We start from the raw sequence: 23094 nt of genomic DNA on the forward strand, positions 1-23094 counted from the left end.
ACAAGTCAGAACTGAGCTGCAGGTCTCCTGCTCCAACACAGGCAACGTAATATTTTTGATGTGTGTAATTGCAGTTAGGAATTATAAGACTGAATCTTTTACAGTAAGAAAAGAGCATAGCCCTGATGTTCCAAAGTATATTTTCTCATTCCTACCCCAGATATTTTACTATGCTTTTGTAGAGTCTAGCTTGACAAAAAAAATCTGTAACTAATACTTGATCAGCAGGAGATTTCTGAAATCTTGTCTTGCCAGTGGAACAAAAGGTAACCTCTGTCAACTTTTCATAAAGCTGTTAAAACCTCTCCATTGCTGGACTTGGAATATTTATTTGCCCTCTGAGTTCTGGAGAATGTCCTTTTTATTTCCTTAGCTTGAGTAACTATTTTTAAGGTAGACTTTATTTTTTTTTTTTCTTCCCTAGCTTCTTGTTGGCTCTGAAGATTTTGACATCAGGGTATTTAAAGAAGATGAGATCGTGGCAGAAATGTCAGAGACAGAGGTAAGTTAAGTCTAGCTAATGTTTATTGTAACTGCTGATGGAGCTGAAAGTATTGTGTACCGTAAAGCTTCTCTGGTTCAAATTTATTGTGTAGTTAAATAGTTACTTAACTGTTTGGCACAGTATCTATTCTGCTAGAACTGCAAAAGTTAGAGTTTAAGAACGTCTTTCATTACCCACGGGGTTTTTTGCTTTGTTTATTTACAAACCTTTCACCAGATTGAGAACAGTAACTATGTCTTGACTGAAAGTCAGGGCCCTATCCGAAGGTGATTAAGGTTACTGGATTGTGATTGAAGCTCTTAGTGCCTTCTGAGCAAAAGGGTGTCTTCTGCAGTTTTCCTCAAATGCGTTGACACAATCGTGATGAAGTACCGTGCCCCTGTGTGTATCCAGACAGTGCATGGCAGAGTAGAAGTGGGTTGCCCAGGCAAAAATGGAGGTTCCTATTGCAACTGGAGTTACACGCTGGCTGTATAAACAGGGCTACAGTGCCGAAAGTAAAGTGTGGGGCAGATAGGTTTACAGAGGGATAATTAAAAGGTGTGGGAGTTGCTCTTTAGCTTAAGAACTGAGAGAAGCTCCCCACTGTTAAATTTTGACTGCTCGGAAGGGAGTAACATACCCTTATCATTGCATTTAGGAATTTTCTTAGCCTTCTTACACTACCCTGGACCCAGAAGGGTCTTAAAGGCATGTTACAGACCTTTGTCCCTAAAGATCTGAGGTCTCCCTGCTGCTCCAGTTGAGACTAAAAGGCTTAGTTAGCTAATAAACCACTTATGAAGAGCTATGAAAGGCAAATCCGGTCAGCGTTGTAGGAAAGGGAGCTGTTGCTGTAGCTAGAATTAGAACTGGACCTATAATATGTTCTGCTGCCTGTACAGCAGCCAGTCTAGAGTCATGTTGTGATTCCTAGTTAAAGGGAAGCTAAAGGTCCATCATGCTTATGTGTGATTTATTCTAGATCCACAGTAGAACTGTTTTAAATTCATACCTGCGGAGCCTTAGGAGGCCTGTTACAGTCCTACCGTTCTAATTTAAAAGGCCACAGCTGCACCTAAACCTTTCTTTTTAGTGTTGTGGTTTAACCCCAGTCAGCAGCTAAACCCCACATGGCCGCTCACTCACTCCTTTCTGGTGGGATGGGGCAGAGAATTGGAAATAAAAAGTGAGCAAACTTGTGGGTTGAGGTAAAGACAGTTTAATAGGTAGAGCAAAAGCCACACGCGCAAGCAAAGCAAAACAATGGATTCATTCCCGACTTCCCATGGGCAGGCAGGTGTTCAGCCATCTCTGGGAAAGCAGGGCTCCATCGTGCATTAATGGTGACTCGGGAAGACAAACGCCATCACTCTGAACGTCAGCCCCCTTCCTCCTTCTTCCCACTAGTTTATATACTGAGCATGACACCATATGGTAGGGAATATCTCTGGTCTGTTGGGGTCAGCTGTCCCAGCTGTGTCCCTTCCCAAGTCCTTGTGCCCCCCCCAGCCTCCTCGCTGGTGGGGTGGGGTGAGGAGCAGAAAAAGCCTTGGCTCTGTGTAAGCCCTGCTCAGCAACAACAAAAACCTCTGTGCATTATCAACACTGTTTTCAGCACACATCCAAACCAAGCCCCCCATACCAGCTACTACGAAGAAAATTAGCTCTATCCCAACCAGAACCAGGACATTTAGGAAGGCACATTCAGGGAACAGAGGCTTTATAAGTTGTGCTTGTTTTGGAAGACTTGAATAGTTTGCATTTTCTGTGTTTACTTACTCTGGTGAAACTGAAGCGGTAGGCTGTTGTGATTCTTGAATTTATGAATGGACAATCGGGTACAAAGGGAGTATCGCAACCTTTCTCAGTTTCTGACTGTTGCTGACGTCTTTTATCCCTACTGGGTGCTTGCAATTTAGAGGGTTTTGATACTTCGGAAAGGCTTTGGAGAAGATCATGAGAGGGAAGGATAAAGGGTTTGGAACCAGTCTTTTATGGTAAAAAAAAATCAAGGAGCAAGCAGAGTCAGCTGAGTTTAATTAAGAAGTTGGTGAAGGATTTAATTTAAGGAAATCTCCTGTGCTACATTGTACAGAAGACCAGACAGATGATTGCAGTTGTTCCTCCTGACATTAAAATCTCTAGTCTTAGTGCGTGGAAAAACCTGCATTTCCAAGCACTGAGAGCCTTAGCTCCGTGAAGAATTGTAAGGTAACGGGTCTTAAAAGGAGTGAGAAGCAGGCTGAGTTATGACTCTCGGGTCTTTCCCTGGAGCTGTTAGCTCAGGTAATACCTAGCCTGATGTTCTACTGGTGTTCCAAAGAAGTCTGTGGGAGCTGTTAATTTTTATCTCTCTAATCTTGGGCAAAGATTTTCTGCCAATAATATCTCTAGGGCTTTCCCAGCCCATGTAAAGTTGAATTCTTTGGTGTCCTCGGCTCCTGAAGCTTAAGGAATGTTGTGTGTTTGGAGTAGGTTTTCAGTGATAACATGTTAGGACTGATGAGCACAAGAATCCTATGAGCAGTTGCATTGCTGCTTGTGGTAGGAAATAGTTGGTCAAAGTACACGGTTTGAAGGCAATTCTGCAGTCTTTGCTGAAGTGTATCTTAACGCTTGCAATGCAGCTTGTGTAAGGAAATCCTGCAAGGCCTTTGGTGATTTCAAACTAATCTTTAAAAATAGTTACTTGAGTACTTTAATGCTTCCTACAATAGACTTACCATTTAAGTATTGTACAGTTCATATGATGGCGAGATTGTATAGTCTGATGTCTTCAAGCAACAGAGAACAAAGTTTTCACTCCTGTATCCTCTCTCTCCCTCCTTTCCCCCCGCAAGACTATTACTGCACTTAGCCCCATGTACGGCAGTCGGTTTGGCTATGCTCTTTCTAATGGGACGGTTGGAGTTTACGACAAGACAGCCCGCTACTGGCGGATTAAGGTTAGTCCAACGTTGGAATAGCATCACGGAAAGCTTGAAGGCTGCTAGGAGATTTGGTACCTAATCTCAGGTCGTTCTGATGTTACGCTGACTCCTTAGATGAATTTCAAGTTTTCTGCTGAGCATAGAACTTAAAGTAATTCTATTCTTACAAAATCTACTTATTTTTATAGATATATGCAAAATGAATACCATGTCAGTACCTCAGGGCTTTTTGGGGCTGTTGGTGATGTCTTAAACAACACTGATAAAACCGTACAAGTAGGGGTGCTTCAGCTTTGCAGTGTTGTTTAAGCGACAGAGAAATTTGAGTTCGCTGTTAGAAAATGCCTCTGGCTATATTGTTGAATCAATAAACTATTTTTCAGAGACTGAATTAATCTCGCATTGTCTATGTTTGAAGCTAATTTTTCTCATCAAGACCAATTTGCTGCTGCAGCAAATCATATTGGCAAGATCCTTTCCTGATACTCATTTTAGTATTCTTAATATAACACAGATTGGAACAGTCTATTTGATAGTAGTAAGAGAAAGGATTCCTTTGGAGGTAGCAGGAAGAGGCTTATGGCTTTCCTTAGCGGTCTCATTTTATGACAATCTTGAAACCCTGATTATTTGTTTTTCCCTAGAGAATTTGGCTGTTTACATTTTGTTTTTGTGAGTTCTAATCATGTGCTTAGATGAAAATGTATTTAAAACAAAGATCAGGTCCTTTGAGAGCACTGGAGTAGATTTGTAATGCAAGGGCTAAGATTTCGGCTGTGTGTGACCTTAGATAGCGATGCTCAATCTTCCTGTTAAGAGACATTTTTGTATTCCTTTCTGTAATCTCTGTGGCCTCATACTCCAGTGTCTTGCATGTGCAATTTAGAAATCATACCCAGGCTTAATTTGTTCTTTGGTTTCGGTCCTCAGTCTAAAAACCACGCAATGAGCATCCATGCGTTTGACCTGAACTCTGATGGTGTGTGCGAGCTGATCACTGGCTGGTCCAACGGGAAGGTGAGTTTATACAGAGGAGAAATGAGGAGCTGTAAATCTAGAAGCTGTGTTTGAACAAAGCTGTTAAATTATCTGAAGGAGAACAGCCAAAAAAATTAAAAACACTGTTGAAAACTGAGCGCTGAAGAACTATTGCAGTAAACCTAGTTTGACTGGTGAATTCTGTGCCAAGTGCAAGATCAGAGAAAAGCTGCTTCCTCTGCTTAGCTCAGAGTCAATTGCTAAGGTGTGGTAGGTTGTTTCTATGGTAGCAGAGATCATATGCCACATCCTACAGCTCTCGAATGTCTCTTTTCAGCTCTGTCTTGAGGACGTGCTAATAATCCTCTGCGATGTTTCCTGAATGTTCTCAAACTACAAGGAAGACTCGGTGGTTATGTAACAAGAGAGCAGCGTCAGTCTTTACTATGGCAGGATTAAGCAAGCATTATTTAATTTTATGTAAAAGGCATTCTATACAGCTCAGTCTTAGTCTCTTAAGCCTGTTGCTTGGTATTCCCCTTTGCCAGAAGTGACTGTTCTAGCTGCCAAATCTCTCCTGGACACAGCTTGCCAGTTGTTTTTGTAAAGCTATGCTTTTTTCTTCACACCTCTCATTACTCTCATTAGCCTGGGGGAATTTAATTAACTTCATATCAAGCTGGCAGTCTAGAGCCCAGATGTGTCGTAACTTATGTCGGATTAGGTGTGTAACATTGTTAAAGAGAGAACCTCTTCTTGCTTTACTCCTTTTTCTGTTCTTTTCCACTGGCAATCTCTACCCTGCTTGTTGGTCTGAAGCAGTCCCTAGCTCCTAGAAAGAGTAATGCTGGGTCCCGTGCTTTGGAAAAGGCGCTGTGCGGAACTGAGCCCCCCTCGCTGTTGTTCTCCAATGAAAGATAATTAAAGGTCGTGGTATTTGTGTATAAAAATAGTTCACCACACAAGGGCTGCAGCTAAGAGGAGAGGTTGTAAATACTGCATTAAGGTTATTTCTTCTGACTTAGTCCCATCGTTGCTGCGTTCACGTGTGCGTAACTTTCCCGGTGCAAACTTGCCCTTCTTTCCTTCCTCTTGTTTGTAACTTAGGGAAGCATCCTTGAAGAGCAGTTCCTTCTAGCTAGGTCTGTCTAGAGGTCATTTCTTGATGGTATTTTTTTCACGTGTGGTGTTCTGATCAGCAGAGCTGCAAGTTCACCTGCAGTTTTGTGAGCAGAGCTGGCTCTCGGTTAACAGCTCAGAATATGGCATGACATTATATTTTGGAGTTAGCTTTTCTGTTCATGCTTTGCCTTGGAACTCTTGCTGTTCCAGGTTGATGCACGCAGTGACCGAACTGGGGAGGTCATCTTTAAGGACAACTTTGCTTCCTCCATTGCAGGAGTGGTGGAAGGGGATTACAGAATGGATGGGAGCACCCAGTTAATCTGCTGTTCAGTTGATGGTGAAGGTAAGAGCCTTGTTCAGGATATTAATTTAATACACAATAATATCGGGTGCTTTGCATCACCTCAGATTAGCTAAACGTTGTTTCAGTTCCATAGGCATTTTTGCGTGCCCAGTTCCCTTTCCTTTATGCAAAGTTAAGGGAATTTTGAGTTAGGCTATCTGCAAATGGGATTTTGAATATTACCTTCTCCGTGATAGTCGGCATATGTTTCATTATGATCCAAGAAGTCATCAAAATTCATTTGCCTAACGGAAGAAGTCCCATCCTAATAATGCAGAGATAAGTACATTCAGTACAGATTGTGGTTCTTCAGGCAACATTATTATAGATGAATGTATAGGAAATCTTTTTTCCTATATGTGATTATTCTTTGGTCGCTTTACAGTGGGTAAAGATGTTTAGAGAGCTAAGAGTGTGTGTGTTTTGGTTTTCTTCTAAAGATGAATTGTTTTTATATTAGAAATTATACATGTTAACAGTGCTTTTTTCCCTGGAAAATGCTATCCTGAGACTGGAGAGCTGGTGGATTTATCCCACCATGCATTCAAGAAATTAGACCTGGTTACTGTGAGTGGAAACAAATACAGTCACAGATGATTTAAATAAGCTCAGCATGAATTTGCAGGGGTGGCTCCAGGAAAGACACTGATGTGATTATCCGGCTGCTTGGCGTCAGTGGCCCGAGACAAGCAGGTCTGGCACAACTCATTTGGAACAAAAGCCTGTCCTTGTTAAATAACACAGTGTTTTGCTGTCTGTCTTAGTCACAGGCTGCAGGGATTTGCTGTGCCTGGGCTTCAGTGTATAAACCTTTTTCCCAAGCTTACAGAAGGGGAGCATCGTACGCAGTTCTGAAGACACCTTGCCGTAGCAGAGCTGTGTAGGTTAATATCACTGAACGTGATCATCCTTTTCTGATGGATCAGTCCTAAACAAATCCTGGCACAGTGGGGATCCCTTCAGGCAGGAGCCTTTAGGCATTACTAAGTAGCAATAGCCCGGTTGATGGGGGTTATATGGACAATGCATTCTCATAGTCCATGTCATTAGAGTTCTGTTTGGGGCCAGCATCCTTTCATGGGAGGTGTTCTTCTGTGTTTCAGTGTGTTTTCTGTCTTGCTCTCATTTTAAATGAATGAGTCACACAGAAATAATAAAGCGAGTCCTTTTGTTGGAGAACAGTGTGCATGCTGAATGCTTTTCAAGTTCCCTGCAACTTTTCATGGGGGTTACACAGTCAGGCAGCATATTCTTCACAGGTATAAGATTTTTGTCCCTGGCTTTCGTTGTCAGCTGCAATCAGAGCACAGAGCCCTAGAGCAAACCAGAAGTTTATAGCAAGTGTCTTTGTCTCCTCCGTTCAGCTCTTCTGTCTCCACAGGCAGTTGGAGATATTTCCATAACTCTGTGCTCCGCTGGGCTCCTGGGAAACAGGTCTTACCCCTTGAAGTGAACTATCCCTTGATTTGGGGAAAACCTAATGTGGATAAATCTTGTTTACTGGCTGATTGACAGTGACTTACAGTCACTTCCAGACAGTAACAACTCCTCTGACCAGCTCTAGAAATCCAGGTACACGTTCTATTAATTTTGCATAATTGCAAACTTGCCTAAGCATCTGAAAGAATGATTGCAGTGGGAATCCTCTTACAAAAGAACCGGGCACTGCACTTGTCTGGTCAGGTGAAGACAGCTTAAAGACAAGTTGGAAATTCACTTTTTCTTTTTTTAAATGTGTAGTTCTCTTATCCTACTCACCAAGAAAGTCAGGACCCCTGTGGGTGTAAGTCAACACTCAGGTTTCCAGCTGAATGGTACCAGCCAGAGACCAGAATCAGTGTCTGCTGCTGAGGTGGTACAAGGGGGTTACTTGTTACAGAAGCTGAAGTTTTGGGGGGGCTGTGAAAGGCTTTGCTGAAATTGGCTATGTTTTGTTTCTGTACAGTCCGAGGCTATCTGCCAGGAGGTGAGGAGATGAAAGGAAACCTCATGGATACAAGTGCTGAGCAGGATCTGATCCGAGAACTTAGTCAAAAGAAACAAAATCTGCTACTGGAATTAAGAAATTATGAAGAAAATGCAAAGGTACTACTTAAACAATGTGTAGGGCCAAAACACACCTTCCTATTGCTACAAATCTGGAGTAATCTGGGAGGCGGTCATGGGACAGTCCAGACAAGTCATAGATGTAACCTATTAGGATGCAGCGAGATTATCGACTGGGGATTCCTGCTTCTGCATCTGGCTTGCTCCTTGTGCAAGTTCAGAATTTGCTTTTTGTGTTTTAATAAGTAATGTTTTCCTTGCTCCTTCGGCTTGCTGGAGCAGTTGTGTTTGGAGCTGCATTCTGTTGAGCCCTGTGCTTTGGCTTATGACTGCAAATTGTAATTTTCAATGCATAAACCAACTTGGGGGTCAGAGAGGACTGTGTGAGAGGATCAGGAAATTGGGTGAGGACTGGGAACACTGCCAGGGTGTAGGAAGCAGGCTTGTGGCTTGATGGTGAAGGTGCAGAAAGAAAGAGCTTTGAAAAATAGTCTGAGGAAAGAGCATACTCATATTTGAACAGTAAATGCCCACCATAGCAAAAGCATGGAATTATATAAGCTCGTGCTTAAAATTGAATACGTTAAGTGCTTTTCTGAATAAAGGTTTGGGTACAGAGCTGAGCTTCATTGACAATAAAGCACTTGAACCAATTGTAGCACAAGTGTCCACGGCTCCGTGCCTAATCCAGCCACTATTCATAGCAATGTGAAGTGTCTGGGAATTGCTGTAGTACTACCTTCTCCTGCAAGAAGAGAGAACTGACTTGGGCATATGTTTTCTAGGTTGCTTGAATGAAAAACTTGAAATTCTGATACTGAAGGGTATGTGTTTTGCGACAGGCTGAACACAACGCACAGTTAAAGGAAGCTGATGGACAGGGAGGTGTGATTCCAGCAAATACTCAGCTCCAGACAGCCCTCTCAGTTAATCTGGGCTCTGACAGCCAGTCTGCCCACGTGGAGCTGTGTATTTCCACCACAAATGGTGAGTGGTAACCTGCAATGACTGACATTCATTTCATGTAAATTCATGCAAACATTTAGTTATATTTAGCTGATGATTTGCCTGTCTCCTTTATTGTCTGTAATTTCCCCTCTGTGGTTGCTTTCCTTTCACAGAGTTTTGAATGAAGCAGTGTTCCTTTGATAGGTCTGAGGGGAGAGGAGTTTGATGGAATTTGTTTCTGTTATGTGTTATTTTCCAAGGGAATTAACATTTAACTTGGACGAAACGAGTCTTGGTGATCCCTGCAAGGCTCCTTGTGTTGACTCTAAGCATTAACCTACAACCGTGTTAGTGAGGGTGTTGCATGAATGCAGCTGGACCTCAGCTGGCGTTATATGCAAAACTGGAACTACCCCAAGATAGCAAATTCGCCTAGCACCAGGTGTGCTGAGGATGCAGTCAGGTCCCAGTGTGGTAGCGCTGGTCATCTGGAATATCTTAACAGTTCAGAGGAGGGATGTAGAGTTGACTGTGCTTAATTCTGAAGACAGCAGTGGTTTATTGCCAGAGGACAGCTGTTAATTTAGGAACTGCTTTTTCTTCCTGTTGCTAAGACACAGTCATCCGTGCTGTGCTGATCTTTGCTGAGGGCATATTTGAAGGAGAGAGCCACGTGGTACACCCCAGTCTCCAGAACCTCTCGGGCTGTGTTCGTGTTCCCCTTACTCCACCCAAAGATGTCCCTGTGGATTTGCACATCAAAGCCTTTGTGGGTTACAGGAACAGGTGAGTTTTGTGTTGTGATCTCTCCTGTTCTCCAGAGCTAACTGCCTGACCAGGAAACAGCCATGATGTGGCTTCATGCTTGTCCTGTGGGAAGGGCACCGTTAATTCCCTGGTGCCCCACTTCTCTGTGTTACTGGAAGGAGAGCTGGAATACTTTCTTAAAAACACTATTGCACCTGTGATGCTGAGCTCTTCTCCAGACAAAGTCTAAATGCTCTGGAGTCATTGCGACTTGCTGTGCTCCTGCCCTGCATTTAGGGGAACAGTGAGCATTTCTTGTCCAGAGGATGCCTTATTGTGGGTTTCTGGAGGGAATCAAGAGAGGTAGAGGCTGTATCCAGGCTGCCCACTCTAAGCGGCTGCCTCTCCAGGCCCTGCGTGGTGGCTGCTCTGGAAGAAGTGGTGTCTTTTAAGCTACAAAGTGACCCTGAACCCATTTGTCTTCAGGGTGGGTAGAAAATAGGATGTGCCTGATTTCAAGGCAATGCTTTTCCAGTTTCCCATAGAAATAAAATGTCTCTTCATACACACTTGAAAACAACTTTCTCCCTGCTCACGTCTCCCAGAACTGGCAGTGCTCCAAGAAGTGGCATCCTTTCCCTGAACAGGGAGGTATATTTTGGGAGCTAGCCAACCAGTGCAGAAAGAATGTGTGGGACTGATTTCCCTTTTTGTTTTCTGTATTTGTCTTTATTATTGCTTTTAATAAGACTTCACTGAACCTGTAAAGAAAGTATCCATTCACATAGCAAAATCGTAAATGTTAGCCTAGAGATATCATTGGAAGGATTATGGAAAATGTAAGCAACGAGGAGGAATCATTCAACCTTGTGACGTGATAAGCCTGGAATTTCCAAGTTCCAGTGTTTTTTCTGGGAAATGGTAAGCAGCTGATTACATAGCTGGAAGCTGCTGATGTCAGTAGCCAGCTAACAAAGAAACGGGAACCGTTGCAATAGAAGAATCCCTGATATGTTAGTAACTGTCTCTGTTTTTCCTTTGCATTGCTTCCAGCACACAGTTCCATGTATTTGAGTTGACAAGACAGCTTCCCCGTTTTTCAATGTATGCCCTGAGCAGCCCGGACTCAGCCACGGAGCTGCTGAGCTTTGTTAACTGTACAACAAATGAGAGACCGCAAAGGGTGAGTTTCTGCTCTGCTTCCTATTTCCCGGTCCTGTGTACGGATACTGCAGGGGGAGGGTTTGCAATTAGCTTGAGATTTCCGAGAGCAAAGGAAAAATTATGCAGTGAACTGCACTGACCTTTGGACCCTGTGTATTACACCTTGACTCAGTGCTTTTTTTTTATTCCTCCTTCTCTAAAAGATGCCTCAATTGAGGCATTCCCTGCTTCAGGAATTCCTGCAGGGACTAATGGCCTGAGATCATGAGGCGTTTCAGATATTATCTTTGTTATGTGACAACTGATGGAATGCCAGCGGCAGGAGCCTATAGTGAGTGATGAATTTTGCAAATGAGCGGAGAACAGGAAGAAGGCAGTACAGTGCCCAGATAATGGCTCAGATTCGTAATGGATGAGCAGCAGTGCTGTAGCTTTGGTTCCAAAAGATCTGAATTGTGGGATGGCAGTAATAAGAGCTGGTCATTTCCCTCATAACTGTAGGGCTCTGCCATATTTACATGACCTTTACTGCATTAAATGGCCAAGGCAAAAACCAAGATGAAACAAAACTTTCCTTTAAATTCGTGCAGTAGAATCAAGCCTTGCTTCCCAGCTTTCTCCAGTCTCCAGGCCTGGGATTCTGTTTTGACCTTGGGCTGTGATCTCTGGTTGTTGGATTTGATTTTCTTACAAATATTCAGCTTTGGAGCAGGGAGTCAACTGTCCCCGTTCTAATAAGTTCATGATGTGGGTTTAGGGGATGAAATTTAGTGAATGAAATTTCCAAGGTACCTTGAACAGAGCGCCCTGGTATGCATCACATATGGGGACATTGCGTGGTTCCCCAGGCTTTCCATACAGGTGATGGCTGATGCTCTTCATTTTGTTTTTTGCAAGATCATTATGTGGCTGAATCAGAACTTCTTGCTACCAGAGGATGCAGAGTTTCAGACTGCTCCCTTTCAGGTTTGCTTCACTTCCCTTCGTAATGCAGGTCAGCTCTGCATCAAAATCAAGCCCGGCGGAGAGGTGAGTAACTTCATGGACAAGGGAAACACCCGTTTAATTATACTCTGGTGAAACTTAAGGGTGGTGCCAACATCAGACAGTGAAAATGAAGGAGGACTGAACAGGCAGAGGAAGTACTCATGTTTTAGGGATGGTTTTGGAAGCTTTTTGGTCTGTTTACTGTTAGTGGGTAAAATTCCAGGGCCAGTTAATGAAGAAAACCACTTAGCCTACAGATCTGTAGGAAGGCATTTGTTCCCACACAGAGTGGTTTCAGGGAGCCATAATTAGAGGCCCAAAGGCTGCCTGTACCTTTTGCACTGGTCGTGTATGCACAGATGCCACTTTGCCCCAGGCTGAATAAAAACCCCTTTGCAATCAGTGTCTCCTTATCTACTTAGAGCCTAGAGCTTGCACATGCAACGATTTTGCCTCTTTGATAGAATGAACTGCTTTGAGCCTGGGTAACTGTTTTGACATGGAAGAGGGCTGAAGTGCTTGATTTCCTTTCTGACAGATTTCCATCAACACGGATGATATTGATCTAGCTGGTGACATTATCCAGTCAATGGCCTCCTTTCTGGCCATCGAAGATTTGCAGGTGGAAGCAGATTTCCCTGCGTACTTTGAGGAGCTGCGGAAGGTTTTGGTCAAGGTGAGGAGTCATCGGGCATTTCTAAATTGGCAGCTAAGCAGTCGTGGGGCATTTGTGTGAGAAGATCTCTAAACTGCTTTGTCTTCTTTGTGGAAATCAGCCAGCGATGTCTTGCTGTATATTCTGCCTAAAGGGACACCCCCAACTTTGTGTTTATTCTTTGCTCTGTAGAACAGGCCCTTGGTCCCCAGCAGTTGACTGTTTAGAATAATGTAAATGTATTGTCTGGGAGACCAAGCTGTGGGTTTGGGTCAGGGCGTAAGGTGTATCTCAGCCTGATCACTCCTGTCTGGGAGAGAAGGGAGAGAAGGTACTGCTCTGGCAGCCAAGGCGTGAAGGGAAGGAGAATGGTCCCAGGGATGCTGGTAGGTTAAGTTGGGATGTTATTTCCTATTACAACAGGCCAAGATTTAGCTTGAGCAATTACCTGTATGCCCAGAGTGCCAGGGGCACTTTCTCATGACTGTTTGCCTTGGACAGGTGGATGAACACCACGCGGTGAATCAGAGGCTCACTGCCGACATGGCTGAACACTCCAACCTCATCCGCAGCATGCTGGTTCAGGCGGAAGACGCACGACTCCTGGGAGACATGTGAGCAATTGCTGCTTAGCTTGCGCGTTTGGGGTTTAGAATGGCCAGTCTTTGCTTTTCAGGCAGGAAAGAGCACAGAAAAACATTTCTGTGATATAGAAGTTACCTAGTTATGACTCGATGTAGAGTCGGTACCTTTGCTGATCCCACTGTGAGCTCTCTTTGAGTCTTGTCTTGTTCTTTAGGTGGAAAACCAGTCTCGGGAAGGCAAAAGGGCAAGAGTAAGGGCTTTGTATGGAGCCCGTGGGGTGAATCAACCTCGAGATGGTGAGATAGATTAGAAAAGGTACATTAAGGGAAGAAGGCAGTAAAAGTTGTCTGTGAACTTTTGAGAACACCAGGAAAGAAATTTTAGGTGTCAGTTTTTTCACTCTGATTTGCTCTGTTTTGCTAATGTCCTCTCTTTACTGTCGAGAGCAGCAGTAAAGAGGTCTGAGCTACTGCAGAGCAGCGTTACTTTCACTGGGGAAAGCAGCATCTCCTCTTGGGTTGCTGGATAAAGTAACTGCAAAAATAGACCATTTTTTTCAGTATAATAATGAGTATAACCACCATGTCTAGACGAGTCTGTTGTCTTATAGCTGGCAGACACACGGGTACCCGTGGTAGCCTGACAACCATGTATCGCTGCACCTTTATATTGGCAAACCAGGAATGACTTTCTTGTCCCCAGAGATGCAAATAACTGGACTGATTGTTCCCCCAGGAAAAACATGAAGACACGGTACATCGAGCTGTATGATCTTAACAGAGATTTAATCAATCAATATAAAATTCGTTGCAACAATCACACAGAGCTATTGAATAATCTGAAAGCTGTGAATCAGGCAATCCAGAGGGCTGGGCGGTTACGTGGTAAGTGTGTGTGTTTGGAGGGAACGGGAAGTCTTGGACCCCAGTGAGGCAGATAAGATGTGTCTTGGAGGCCACCTGGGTTAGTTAAGTGACTTGAGGCTTTTTGGCCTGAAAATAAATTAATATAAGTAATCTTTCATTTTTCAGTCATAGCCAATTACCTGTGACAGTCAACTCTGAGTGTCTAGTATAATCTGGGATCGCAGTTTTAGCAAGAACAGTTCAAAGCAGTTTCCAGCTTTCTGGATAGTATAGAAATTGCTAGGTTTGTTGAACACAATTTAAAAAACAGTGTTTCAGTTCTTAATTTATAATTCTGCTTTAAAAAAACCCAACTTATCAACTTAAGCAGGCTGTTTATCTATGTTATTAGTTCTGTAGGCCTTTGGGGAAGGGAGGTATTGTTTTGTCTATTTATAGCATTCCTCTTCCAACAAGTCCTTTAAGCTCTCCTGTAGTAGACCTACAGACAATTCTTTAAAGAAAGGATTTCATTTACATATTAAAAAGGTGGCATTTCACCATATGTTAAAAAATATTGGAAAGAAACCCTTAAATTTTGAGACTGGATCAAATGAGTACTTTTATCAGTTTCTTACTTGGTAACTTAAGTGGTTTTTATTTTCTTTCCTCTTTTTTTTCTTTCTTCTCTTTACAGTCGGCAAACCTAAAACACAAGTGATCAGTGCTTGTCGGGATGCAATACGAAGCAACAACTTTAACATGCTGTTCAGGATAATGCGTGTGGGAACAGCCTCTTCTTAAAAGGACTGGGAGGAGCAGCAGTTGCACAGGGGCAGTGTTTGCATGCAGCGGGCAGATAACGGACCAGTACCGACAAGTGGTCAATTTAGTCCCCTACTCCACTGTGGGGTGAAATAATTGCAAAGGTAGCATTTTAGTTGAGCCATCAGGAGAGAAATGTTACTATGCAGGCTAAAGCTTTGTGAAGAAAGCATCTGAGTTTAAGTGCAGGTGTGGTATTTATGCAAGACAGAGGTATAACCTTGGAATAGTTATTTTTTTTACAGTAACTTATTTATGTATTATAATATATTTTGTAGTTAAGGCATCAGCCTTTTCCATTAAAACATAGACTGGTTTGACTGCTTTTGTTCTGATTTAGTTGGGGAGGTGCATATGGTTAAGTTTATTTGTTGGGGAAAAAAAAAAGCAAACCCAACCAAAAAGCCAACCACTTTTCTGGTTTTGCTGCGTAGTCTCTGTGCGCGGTAAGCACTTCAACTCTCTGAGTTGGAGAATCCCGGGTTTCATTGCAGGGATGTGCTGCTTTCTAGGTAAACTGCAGTTCAGTGTATTAGAAGCACCAAAGGGATAACATCTCCTTGCTGGCTTTTAAGCCAGAAGATCTTTGAAAGCCATCCGGTTCCACAATCCACGCAGGTAGGAAGTGGTCTGTTTCACATCCAACACTCTCCCCACACCTGGATTGCAGGAAGTTTTGCTTCCAGCAACTGGTTCTGTGCTACTGCTGGAAAAAACTGCACATACTGAGGTGGGCAAGGGTGCATCTCGGGAATAACAAAAAGAAACCACACGCCCAGGCTTGGCGCATGCTTACGAGGAGCTGGCAGTACTTAATGGGATCAAAAGGAGAAGGTATTGAAAAATCTCTTGGCTCTTGGCTCAAAGCTGTTTATTAATTGTGGGATCTCTTAGAACTGGATTAAAATATTGCAGTAAGGCTCTATCTTAGATCTAAAGATATTTTTAGAACCTTTGCCAAAGCAAATTTCTTCTAGAAGCTAAAAATATCCTGCACAGGCTGGAGGTCGGGCCTCAGTGCTGCTAGCTGCTGTGCCATTCATCACGCCTACGACTGTATGGATCGGTGTTTGCAGCGCGGGCAGGGAGGAGGCAGTCCACCGTGGTGAAATGAAGTTCTTGGGTAGCTTCTTGGGGTTGTCAGGAGTATTCGCGTGCTGTAACCGGTCTGTCTGTTACTTGCCACCGCTGAATTAAAGCCAGCAGCCTGCCATTTGTTACAGAGCAACCGGCGAGCGTGCAACCGGTTGAATGGGGAATGTAATTCTTGCATTGCATTTTAATCCCCAAAATGGCCCCTTGCCGCTGCTTCGGCCCCTTCAATATGGAAAACTGCGCTGCCAAAAGCACAGATGTCTGTCCCTTCAAATCTGCAGCAGGAGCTCATTTGAATCTTTTTAAGAACCTGGTTGTTAGTCAAATCCAGCTCCTTGGTAAGAGGGTGGTAAGCCACCCATGCTGTTCTAAGCAAGTGAGCTTTACGACTTGATTATGGAACAGTCTCCTGGCGTAAGTGCTGGGCTTTCTGCCACCTGCTGTACCTGTTCCCACTGTTTCAACCTCTTGTTCTTTATGTTCAAAATCCTAATGCTTGCTTACTTACATTTAGGTAGTCCATTGAATGATAAGAGAGTGGCTCTGATCAGAAAGCAGCTTTCCCATCAGCCTGATTTTTCAGGGCTCCACAGCAGGCACTTCCAGCCCCAGCTCTGTTTTGCTCTTGGCAGTGAGGTCAGTCCTTCGGTCACAGCCCAGACCTCTGATAAGGCTGATTTCCCCCAGCTAAGTTTCTGACAACAAATTTCTTATTTATTTTTTCCGTAAAAACAACTTTTATCTTTGCCAAATGTAAAACCCACATCCCGTAAGCTGAAGTGATAACCAGGTTTGCGGTCGCCTGTTGAAATAAAGCAGCCCTTGGCTGGCGTGCAGCCGCAAGCCGACATAAGCTGAACCTGCACCAGGAGATCAGCGGCCAACAGTCCCCACTGGTACGATTCAGCCCAGGGCTAACGCATAGTGATCCCATTCTCGGGTACGGGAGGGGTTAAGCTGCTGGTCAAGTACCTCTGAATAATAATAATAATAATCTCTGAAACCACACTAGTTAGAGCTGCATGTTGCTAAAAATTCATGGACAAGGCTACTTAGATGGCACCATGCCTTGGTACATGCACTAGGGATTGGGTCTAGACTGCTGTCATGCCCTGCTGCAGCACTTTAGTGCCTGCCTGAAACTTCAGTTTGGGCTAGAGCCTTCCTCACACGGCCCCTTTGGTGCTTGGGAAACACACTGCAGAAGTACCGTGCTGGATCAGTGCCTGCTGAAGAGGGATCTGTATAGCAGTGATTTGTCAATGTCCTAATTCAAGTTCCAGTTTGGAGTTTAAAAAAGCCAAAACAATTGGAACTGACACTTAACAACAGGTTATCTGATTTTAGCCCCTGTTTCTCCAATTCTCGTGGATCGCTCCTCATCTTAATTAATACTAATTCACTGAATAGCCCATCAGAACTTCTTTGCTGCATGTTTATTAATGCCAAAACCACTCCTTCACTCAGGTCTACAGCTAAACTGTTTTATCTCACTCCGTATTGAATTGTTCCTGTTTCAGCTACTTGGCAAACTGATAACCACCAAATCTCAAAATACTTGTTGTGAAGTACTTGAACAACTCAGTAACTCAATTACTTCAGTAACCAAAAGCTGCTGGTACCCTGCCTCAAATGCCAGGCTTTGGAGGTGCAGCCAGCTGGTGGGAAACGTGCATCCTCATACAGCCGAGCTCATCCAACGTTTGCAGGAGCCCGTCTTGCCTGGTATGAAGTTTCGGTTCTCTGTTGCTCACGCTCCATAACTCTCTTCACTTGCTGTTCTCAATCCTGTTTTTCTATATTGTCTTGCTTACTTATTTTACGGGTGTGTGTATATATTTCATATTTATATTACTTTCCAGAACGATCAGAGTACTTTATAAGCAGCTACACCTAATTGTAAGTACAGATTTGTATCCAGCAAGAGCATCTATAGAGAGGGCTGACATTATCGGCGCAGTTTAAACGAAGACCCCTCTTCCCCCAGTAGCTCATGGTATTTGAAATGTCGGTGAGTGGAGTCTTTCCCCTGTACCTGCAGCGCCAGCCATGCGTGGGGCTGCCTTTGGCTTTTGGGACCTAACAGGACAGGTGAGAGAGCAGAGACATGTTGATTTTTAAATGTTTGAATGCTAGCTGCAGATTTGGCTTCTTAAATTCCTTCATCTTGGTCACCGGAGGCAGAAGGGTGGTTCCTTGTGGGATCAGAGAGATACGGGCTTGCTCAGGTAGAGGCCGGTATGCCCTCTAGTGTATTATTTTTTATTAAAAAGCAGTAAGCTTCAGAGAGCCCAGCTTCTTCCCTGTTTCCTGGGAGGCTGTTCCAAGATCTACCAAGCACACTTGTTGGCGCACGATATAGTAGAATGAGTAACTTTATTTCATTAATTAATTTACTCCCAACTTTTCCTAGCCAGCTATGCTGTGAAGAGCTGTGGTATCTTTCACCTTTGTTCAAAACTACCCAAATAATTTTGCCCCCCCCTCCTTGAAACCTCCATTACTTTTCTCTTTCTACTGGAGCAGCTCAGAATAAGAACTGCTTGCTCCCCAAGAAGAGCTGCTGCCTTGATAGGCATCAGAGTGCCTCAGAAACCAATAAATCACAAAGAGAGTCCCATCCTCTCTTCAGGATTTGTTTCTAGCTTCATCTCCTTGTCTTTGTAAGTAGCAAAGCAAGATTAAAACCAAGCAAGAAAGTCTTGGCAGTGCACAGAGAAGCCAGCTTAAGGAGACGAGTCAGAATATGAGTAAGATGGTGTAGATCCCGCAATAGCAGCTTGGCACAACCACCTTCCAGCTTCCCAGGAGGGCATAGCCAGAACCGAGCAGCTGCTCATAGTCCGGGACTGGAACTATAGTCCTGCACATCCCTCTTTACATGGCTGGGCTGTCCCCTTGCTCTGACAGTGGTGGGGGCTGAAACACTGTTCACTTGGGAAGCAATGGCAGCAGCTTCAGACTTCAGTGGTTCGTTTTTCGAACCTTGTGTGTTGGGATCACAACTGAAGGTTGTTGCTCCTCTATTTTCACGAAGGCACGCCTAAAGTATGTCCTGCTCTGCGAAAGCTGCAGAGTACTCATGTACCGACACAGCTAGCCTTGCTTTGAGCTTACTGTTCCTCTGCTGCCAGCTGTGGTTTTACACCGCTGCTGTGGTCTTCAACGACAGGCCTGAAACTGGAGAAGCAGCAGACTCTAATCCAAAGTTACCTTCTCCCACCCCAGGAAAGGCAGGAGGAATTAAATGTGCCTGCTCTCCCCAGCTCACTGCAAGCCCACAACCTGCACACTCTGCCTTGGAAGAGCTGAAAATACACCTGTGTCTCTTCATTGCCAAAAAAATGTTTCAGGCAAGCAGGTGCAGGCCAGAGCCAAGCCTGCAGCAAGGTGTTGGGCAGTCTGGCTGCCTCCTGAAGCAACCAGCGCAGCTCTGCAGCAGCAGCTCTTAGGGGGCTGGACACCCCAGAGGTGAGAATCTGGCACAGTCCTGCTTGCAGTGAACGTGGGGCAGGCGAGCAGGGCTGAAAGGCTGTGCCGGGGGGAGGCATCGCACCAAGACCACTGCCCTTTCTTGTACTGGTTGCCACAGGACCTGGATATCTGCTACTTGGAACGATCGGAGCTGATCTCCAGTGACAGAAGCCACATGGGAGCCCAGCAGACCCCAGGACAAAGTGAACATGAGGCCACGCTGTTGGTGACCCTCCTGTTGCTGCCCGTGGATGAGAAGCCAGGAAGAGGTGAGTTACCACCAGCCCACCGCCCCTGTTCTGAGGCTGGAGCCACAACTCTGTCACATCCCAAGTGGGGAGCCGTCCGCGTACCCACACAAGTAGCGTATGCAGGAGCAGGTCTCTTCTCTGTTTAACTTGTAAATTCTTTGGAGAAAGGGCTGCATCTGGGTCTGTCTGCACAGCATTTAGCATAATAAAGTCCTGCTCCTTGTTACAGTGCCAGGTCCTTCTCAGTGCCAGCAGCTTTATAGCCTCACTGTCTTCCTTCCCAACTCCACAGAGTTGTGCAGCTGGAAAAACCTCATATTTCCTATGGCAGCTCCTTTATTTCTGCCTCTACAAACACTGAACACAGTTAAGCCCCAGAAAACGTCTTGGGTATTTTGTAATAAAACTTGCCCAACCACTGTTTGAAGCATTTAACTGACCTATTTCTTTTTATTTATTTTTTTTAAAATAAAACCAGTCATCAGCTCAGGGCAATGTACAATTGTAATTTTTCACCCTGACAGGTTAGTGATGCATGCCACCGAAGCTATTTCCATGAGAGAACAGCTGGAAAGCTGACAGAGTCATGTGACGATGACCCCCTCCACATAGTATTAAAAGCAGTCGAGAGTGCATGTTACAGGGGACTCAGGAGAAGACTGGATTTCCATTTGTACAGTTACAAAAAGTTACTGGGACCCCCCCTGGTAGGGTACAGCTCATATACAGCACGATGAAGTTACCGTCAGTAACATTTGTCTGGGCTTAGACAGGTCCCACCTGAAGGCCTGGACAGAAACCTGCCCACCACCATTTTCTGTGTGACTGTGGTCACGCTCTGCACCATCACTCATAATAAACAAAGGAAAAATCCCAAAATCCTGTTCTGTTCGGATGCTTGTTCAGGTGTGCCAAGCTGCGATGATTGATGTATTTCACAAACTTCATAGTTTCTTTGTCTCTATAAACTAAGGCCAAGCAGTTGTCCTCTGGATTCACTGTCAACAGCTGGAAGACACGAAAGTAAGGGAGGAAATGAGTTTCACAAAAATGGCTTTGATATCATTCTGAGGAAGAAAACAACCAAAACAGTTTCAAAAGCTAGTCAGAACAAAGGTCTGGTGTTAGAAAATAAACCGTGGCACTATTTTCATTTTAATACCCCTCAACCTTGAAACATTTATTATGCAGTAAGGGATTCTGGACTTCTTATTAGTATGACTGCTCAGCACTGTTGCTAGTACCGATACTGAATGTGACCCTGTAAACAGCACTTCCCTGGAAAAGCATCATCTCTGCTAAGGCCTTGGGCCCCTCTGGGGCTTCCCAAACGCCACCAGGTGCCGGTGGCAGGCGGCACTATCAGGGCCTGAGTCTTAAGCTTTACGGTGAACGCCAGCCTCTTGAAGGTGAAGCCAAAGCTGTGCCCCGAGCGGTAATTCAGGCAGGAAGGCTCCAGTGAGGTATTGAGCACCCTCAGGATTGTGTTAGCATTGTGACAAGAGTGTAATTATATTTCTCCACCTGAAACAATTTTATTTAATTTGCAGCTAGCAACTGAGGTCCTTACCTCTTCATCTTCACCTTTAGCGATGTAGGAAGTAAAGCCACCATATTCTGGATCCCAGTCTTAAAATGGAAAAGAAAGATTCTTAGAAAGTTCAACGCTGTCATCCAGGCTCCATACGGCCTTCCCCGAGATGCTGTTTTTCCACCCCACTCCTCCCAGTTACTGGATACAGGATGGGCCCCAGTTTTTAAACTCTGTTCAGAAACAACTTGAAGCAAATGTACTGGATTTGTGTTTTAGCACAGACAGGCCATTTAAGGTTGCTTAGCTCTCTGCTCCTCCCATGCAGAGCAGTTTTACCTTAGCAGATATGCAAAACGATTTCAGTATAATGACCAGCATGTGCCAGGTGGTTTCAGCTGTGCATTCTGGGCTCACCTACTCCAAAACGCTTATGTGCAGATTTTTGTTTTCACCACTATCTGACTAGTGATCAACCTAAAATGCCCAGCCATGCCTAAAATAACTTTTGAAAACCTTGGGCTTTGTGATTTGGAGGCGCAGTGATACTTTTGATGAGGGAAGGGATGAAATGGAAGACTTTGGGTATTCTGGCCACCTGACCCTCCACCATACCCAGAGCCACCGCTTCCTGAGAGGGAAGGTCTGGGAGACACAGCCTTTCCCTCTGCCCAGGCGCCACCTCCTGGCTCCAGCAGGAAAGGTGGAAGCTGATCCCAAGGCCATCATCCCAAATCTTTGTGCAAGGACTACAGGGCTTAAGCAGAAGCGAGGACTAGGATAAGGTCCATGGAGCCCTTCTAAGTAGGAAATTTTGGCTATTGTAGCCCTGCTGAGAATTCAGAAGTCCTTCCTTTACGCAAACCTTCTAAGGAGAGTCGAACATCTCTCTCTTGTCTGCTTACCCTCACAGCCACAGAAGAAGAGCAGGTCGAGAGCAAATTCTGTTGCTTGAGTGTCGTGGACTAGGGTATAGTGCCTGTGGGTCCAGCGCCTCAGCTCCCCTGCACACACAGGGGCACCTGAGCCTAGGAGAGGGAAAACACTGAAGTAGTACAATGGCTGCCGCTTGCTGAACTCAAGGCATGTCGGGGACAAGCCCCTGCACCGTCACGCCACGCTGAAGCTCTTTTTGCCCGCCCCAGCAAGGCGTAAAGGGAAGAAAAAGTTAAAACCACAGATCTCACGTTAACTTCTCTTCTAAAGGTGGCTCTAAGTTATGCGCTTTGAACAACGTGGAGGAATGGGGCCAGGATTTGCTCTTTGACAGGTCCAAGTTACGATGTGCTTTGGTTTAACCAGTTCTTGCTTTTTTGTTCTGTTATCCCCTGGATTTTACAGTAGAGCTCTGAACCCCAAAAGCCAGCAATCTGTTCTGGAAGTACACCGAAACTACCAGAAGCTTCAGTGAAGAAGGATATTGCTCTGAACTCACTCTCGGTGTGTCATCCCAGGAGGTATGTCAGAATTTGGGGAAGCCTTTCTTTTCTCATGCGTCTAGCTCAGTTTTTAATCCATGCAGCCCCAAACTATGCCCTCCTTATATGTGAATTTAAAATCACACAGTGGGAACGTGGTAGATAGAAGAGGCGAAGTGACTAGCTGTGGAAACTGGAAAAACAAAGCGTTTGTACCAGGTAAGTGTTCTCATGGGATTTTCAGTTGGACTTGGCATTTTTTTTTATTACCTTTTATTCCAGTGTCCACTAACTTGCCTGACTTGGTGCAAGATGAGCATTTTCAAAAATTCTGCCCTTAAACTTCAAGGCTACTGTTTTAAATAAACAGCACCAATCCACGAATCCAAAATTAATCTATTCTTTGATAGCAGTGGTATCTCATTGCTGACAACTAAGTGGTTATTTAGGCTGGCAGCATTTTCTGAAAGGTTGATCCTAGTTTTAGGTATCAGTTTTCTAATTCTGACATTATCTTTACTTCTGATCTGTTCACTTTTTTTTCCTTTTGATTTGATGTCTCATACAAGAATCTGCTTTATATGAAGCAGGAGTATGTGGATGTAGAAACCATGTAACTACTGGCAAAAGATTATCAGGCAATTAATTAACTCCACACCC

General features: G+C 44.4%; 2 protein-coding genes across 2 annotated transcripts in view; one reads left to right on the top strand and one right to left on the bottom strand.

Moving 5' to 3' along the window:
- Positions 1-424: 424 nt before the first annotated feature.
- Positions 425-14783, top strand: BBS2 (Bardet-Biedl syndrome 2; the record flags this gene model as incomplete). The annotated part of the gene is made up of 13 exons (XM_009708869.1): positions 425-502; positions 3328-3432; positions 4348-4434; positions 5728-5863; positions 7809-7948; positions 8752-8896; positions 9472-9643; positions 10658-10787; positions 11666-11797; positions 12294-12431; positions 12912-13024; positions 13731-13879; positions 14538-14783. Coding segments are annotated over 13 exons (1632 nt in total), but the record flags the coding sequence as incomplete, so codon positions are not given.
- A 5506-nt stretch (positions 14784-20289) lies between these two features.
- Positions 20290-23094, bottom strand: part of OGFOD1 (2-oxoglutarate and iron-dependent oxygenase domain containing 1) — a gene marked incomplete at its 5' end in the record, with an annotated part of 9405 nt that continues 6600 nt past the window's right edge. The window contains 3 exons of the mRNA XM_009708870.1: positions 20290-20493; positions 21056-21114; positions 21922-22044. Of these exons, the coding sequence (XP_009707172.1) occupies positions 20332-20493; positions 21056-21114; positions 21922-22044 (344 nt within the window). The remainder of the gene's footprint in view (positions 20494-21055; positions 21115-21921; positions 22045-23094) is intronic.

This window comes from Cariama cristata, unplaced genomic scaffold (assembly GCF_000690535.1).
Source record: "Cariama cristata isolate BGI_N322 unplaced genomic scaffold, ASM69053v1 scaffold6351, whole genome shotgun sequence".
NCBI classification, from domain to species: Eukaryota; Metazoa; Chordata; class Aves; order Cariamiformes; family Cariamidae; genus Cariama; species Cariama cristata.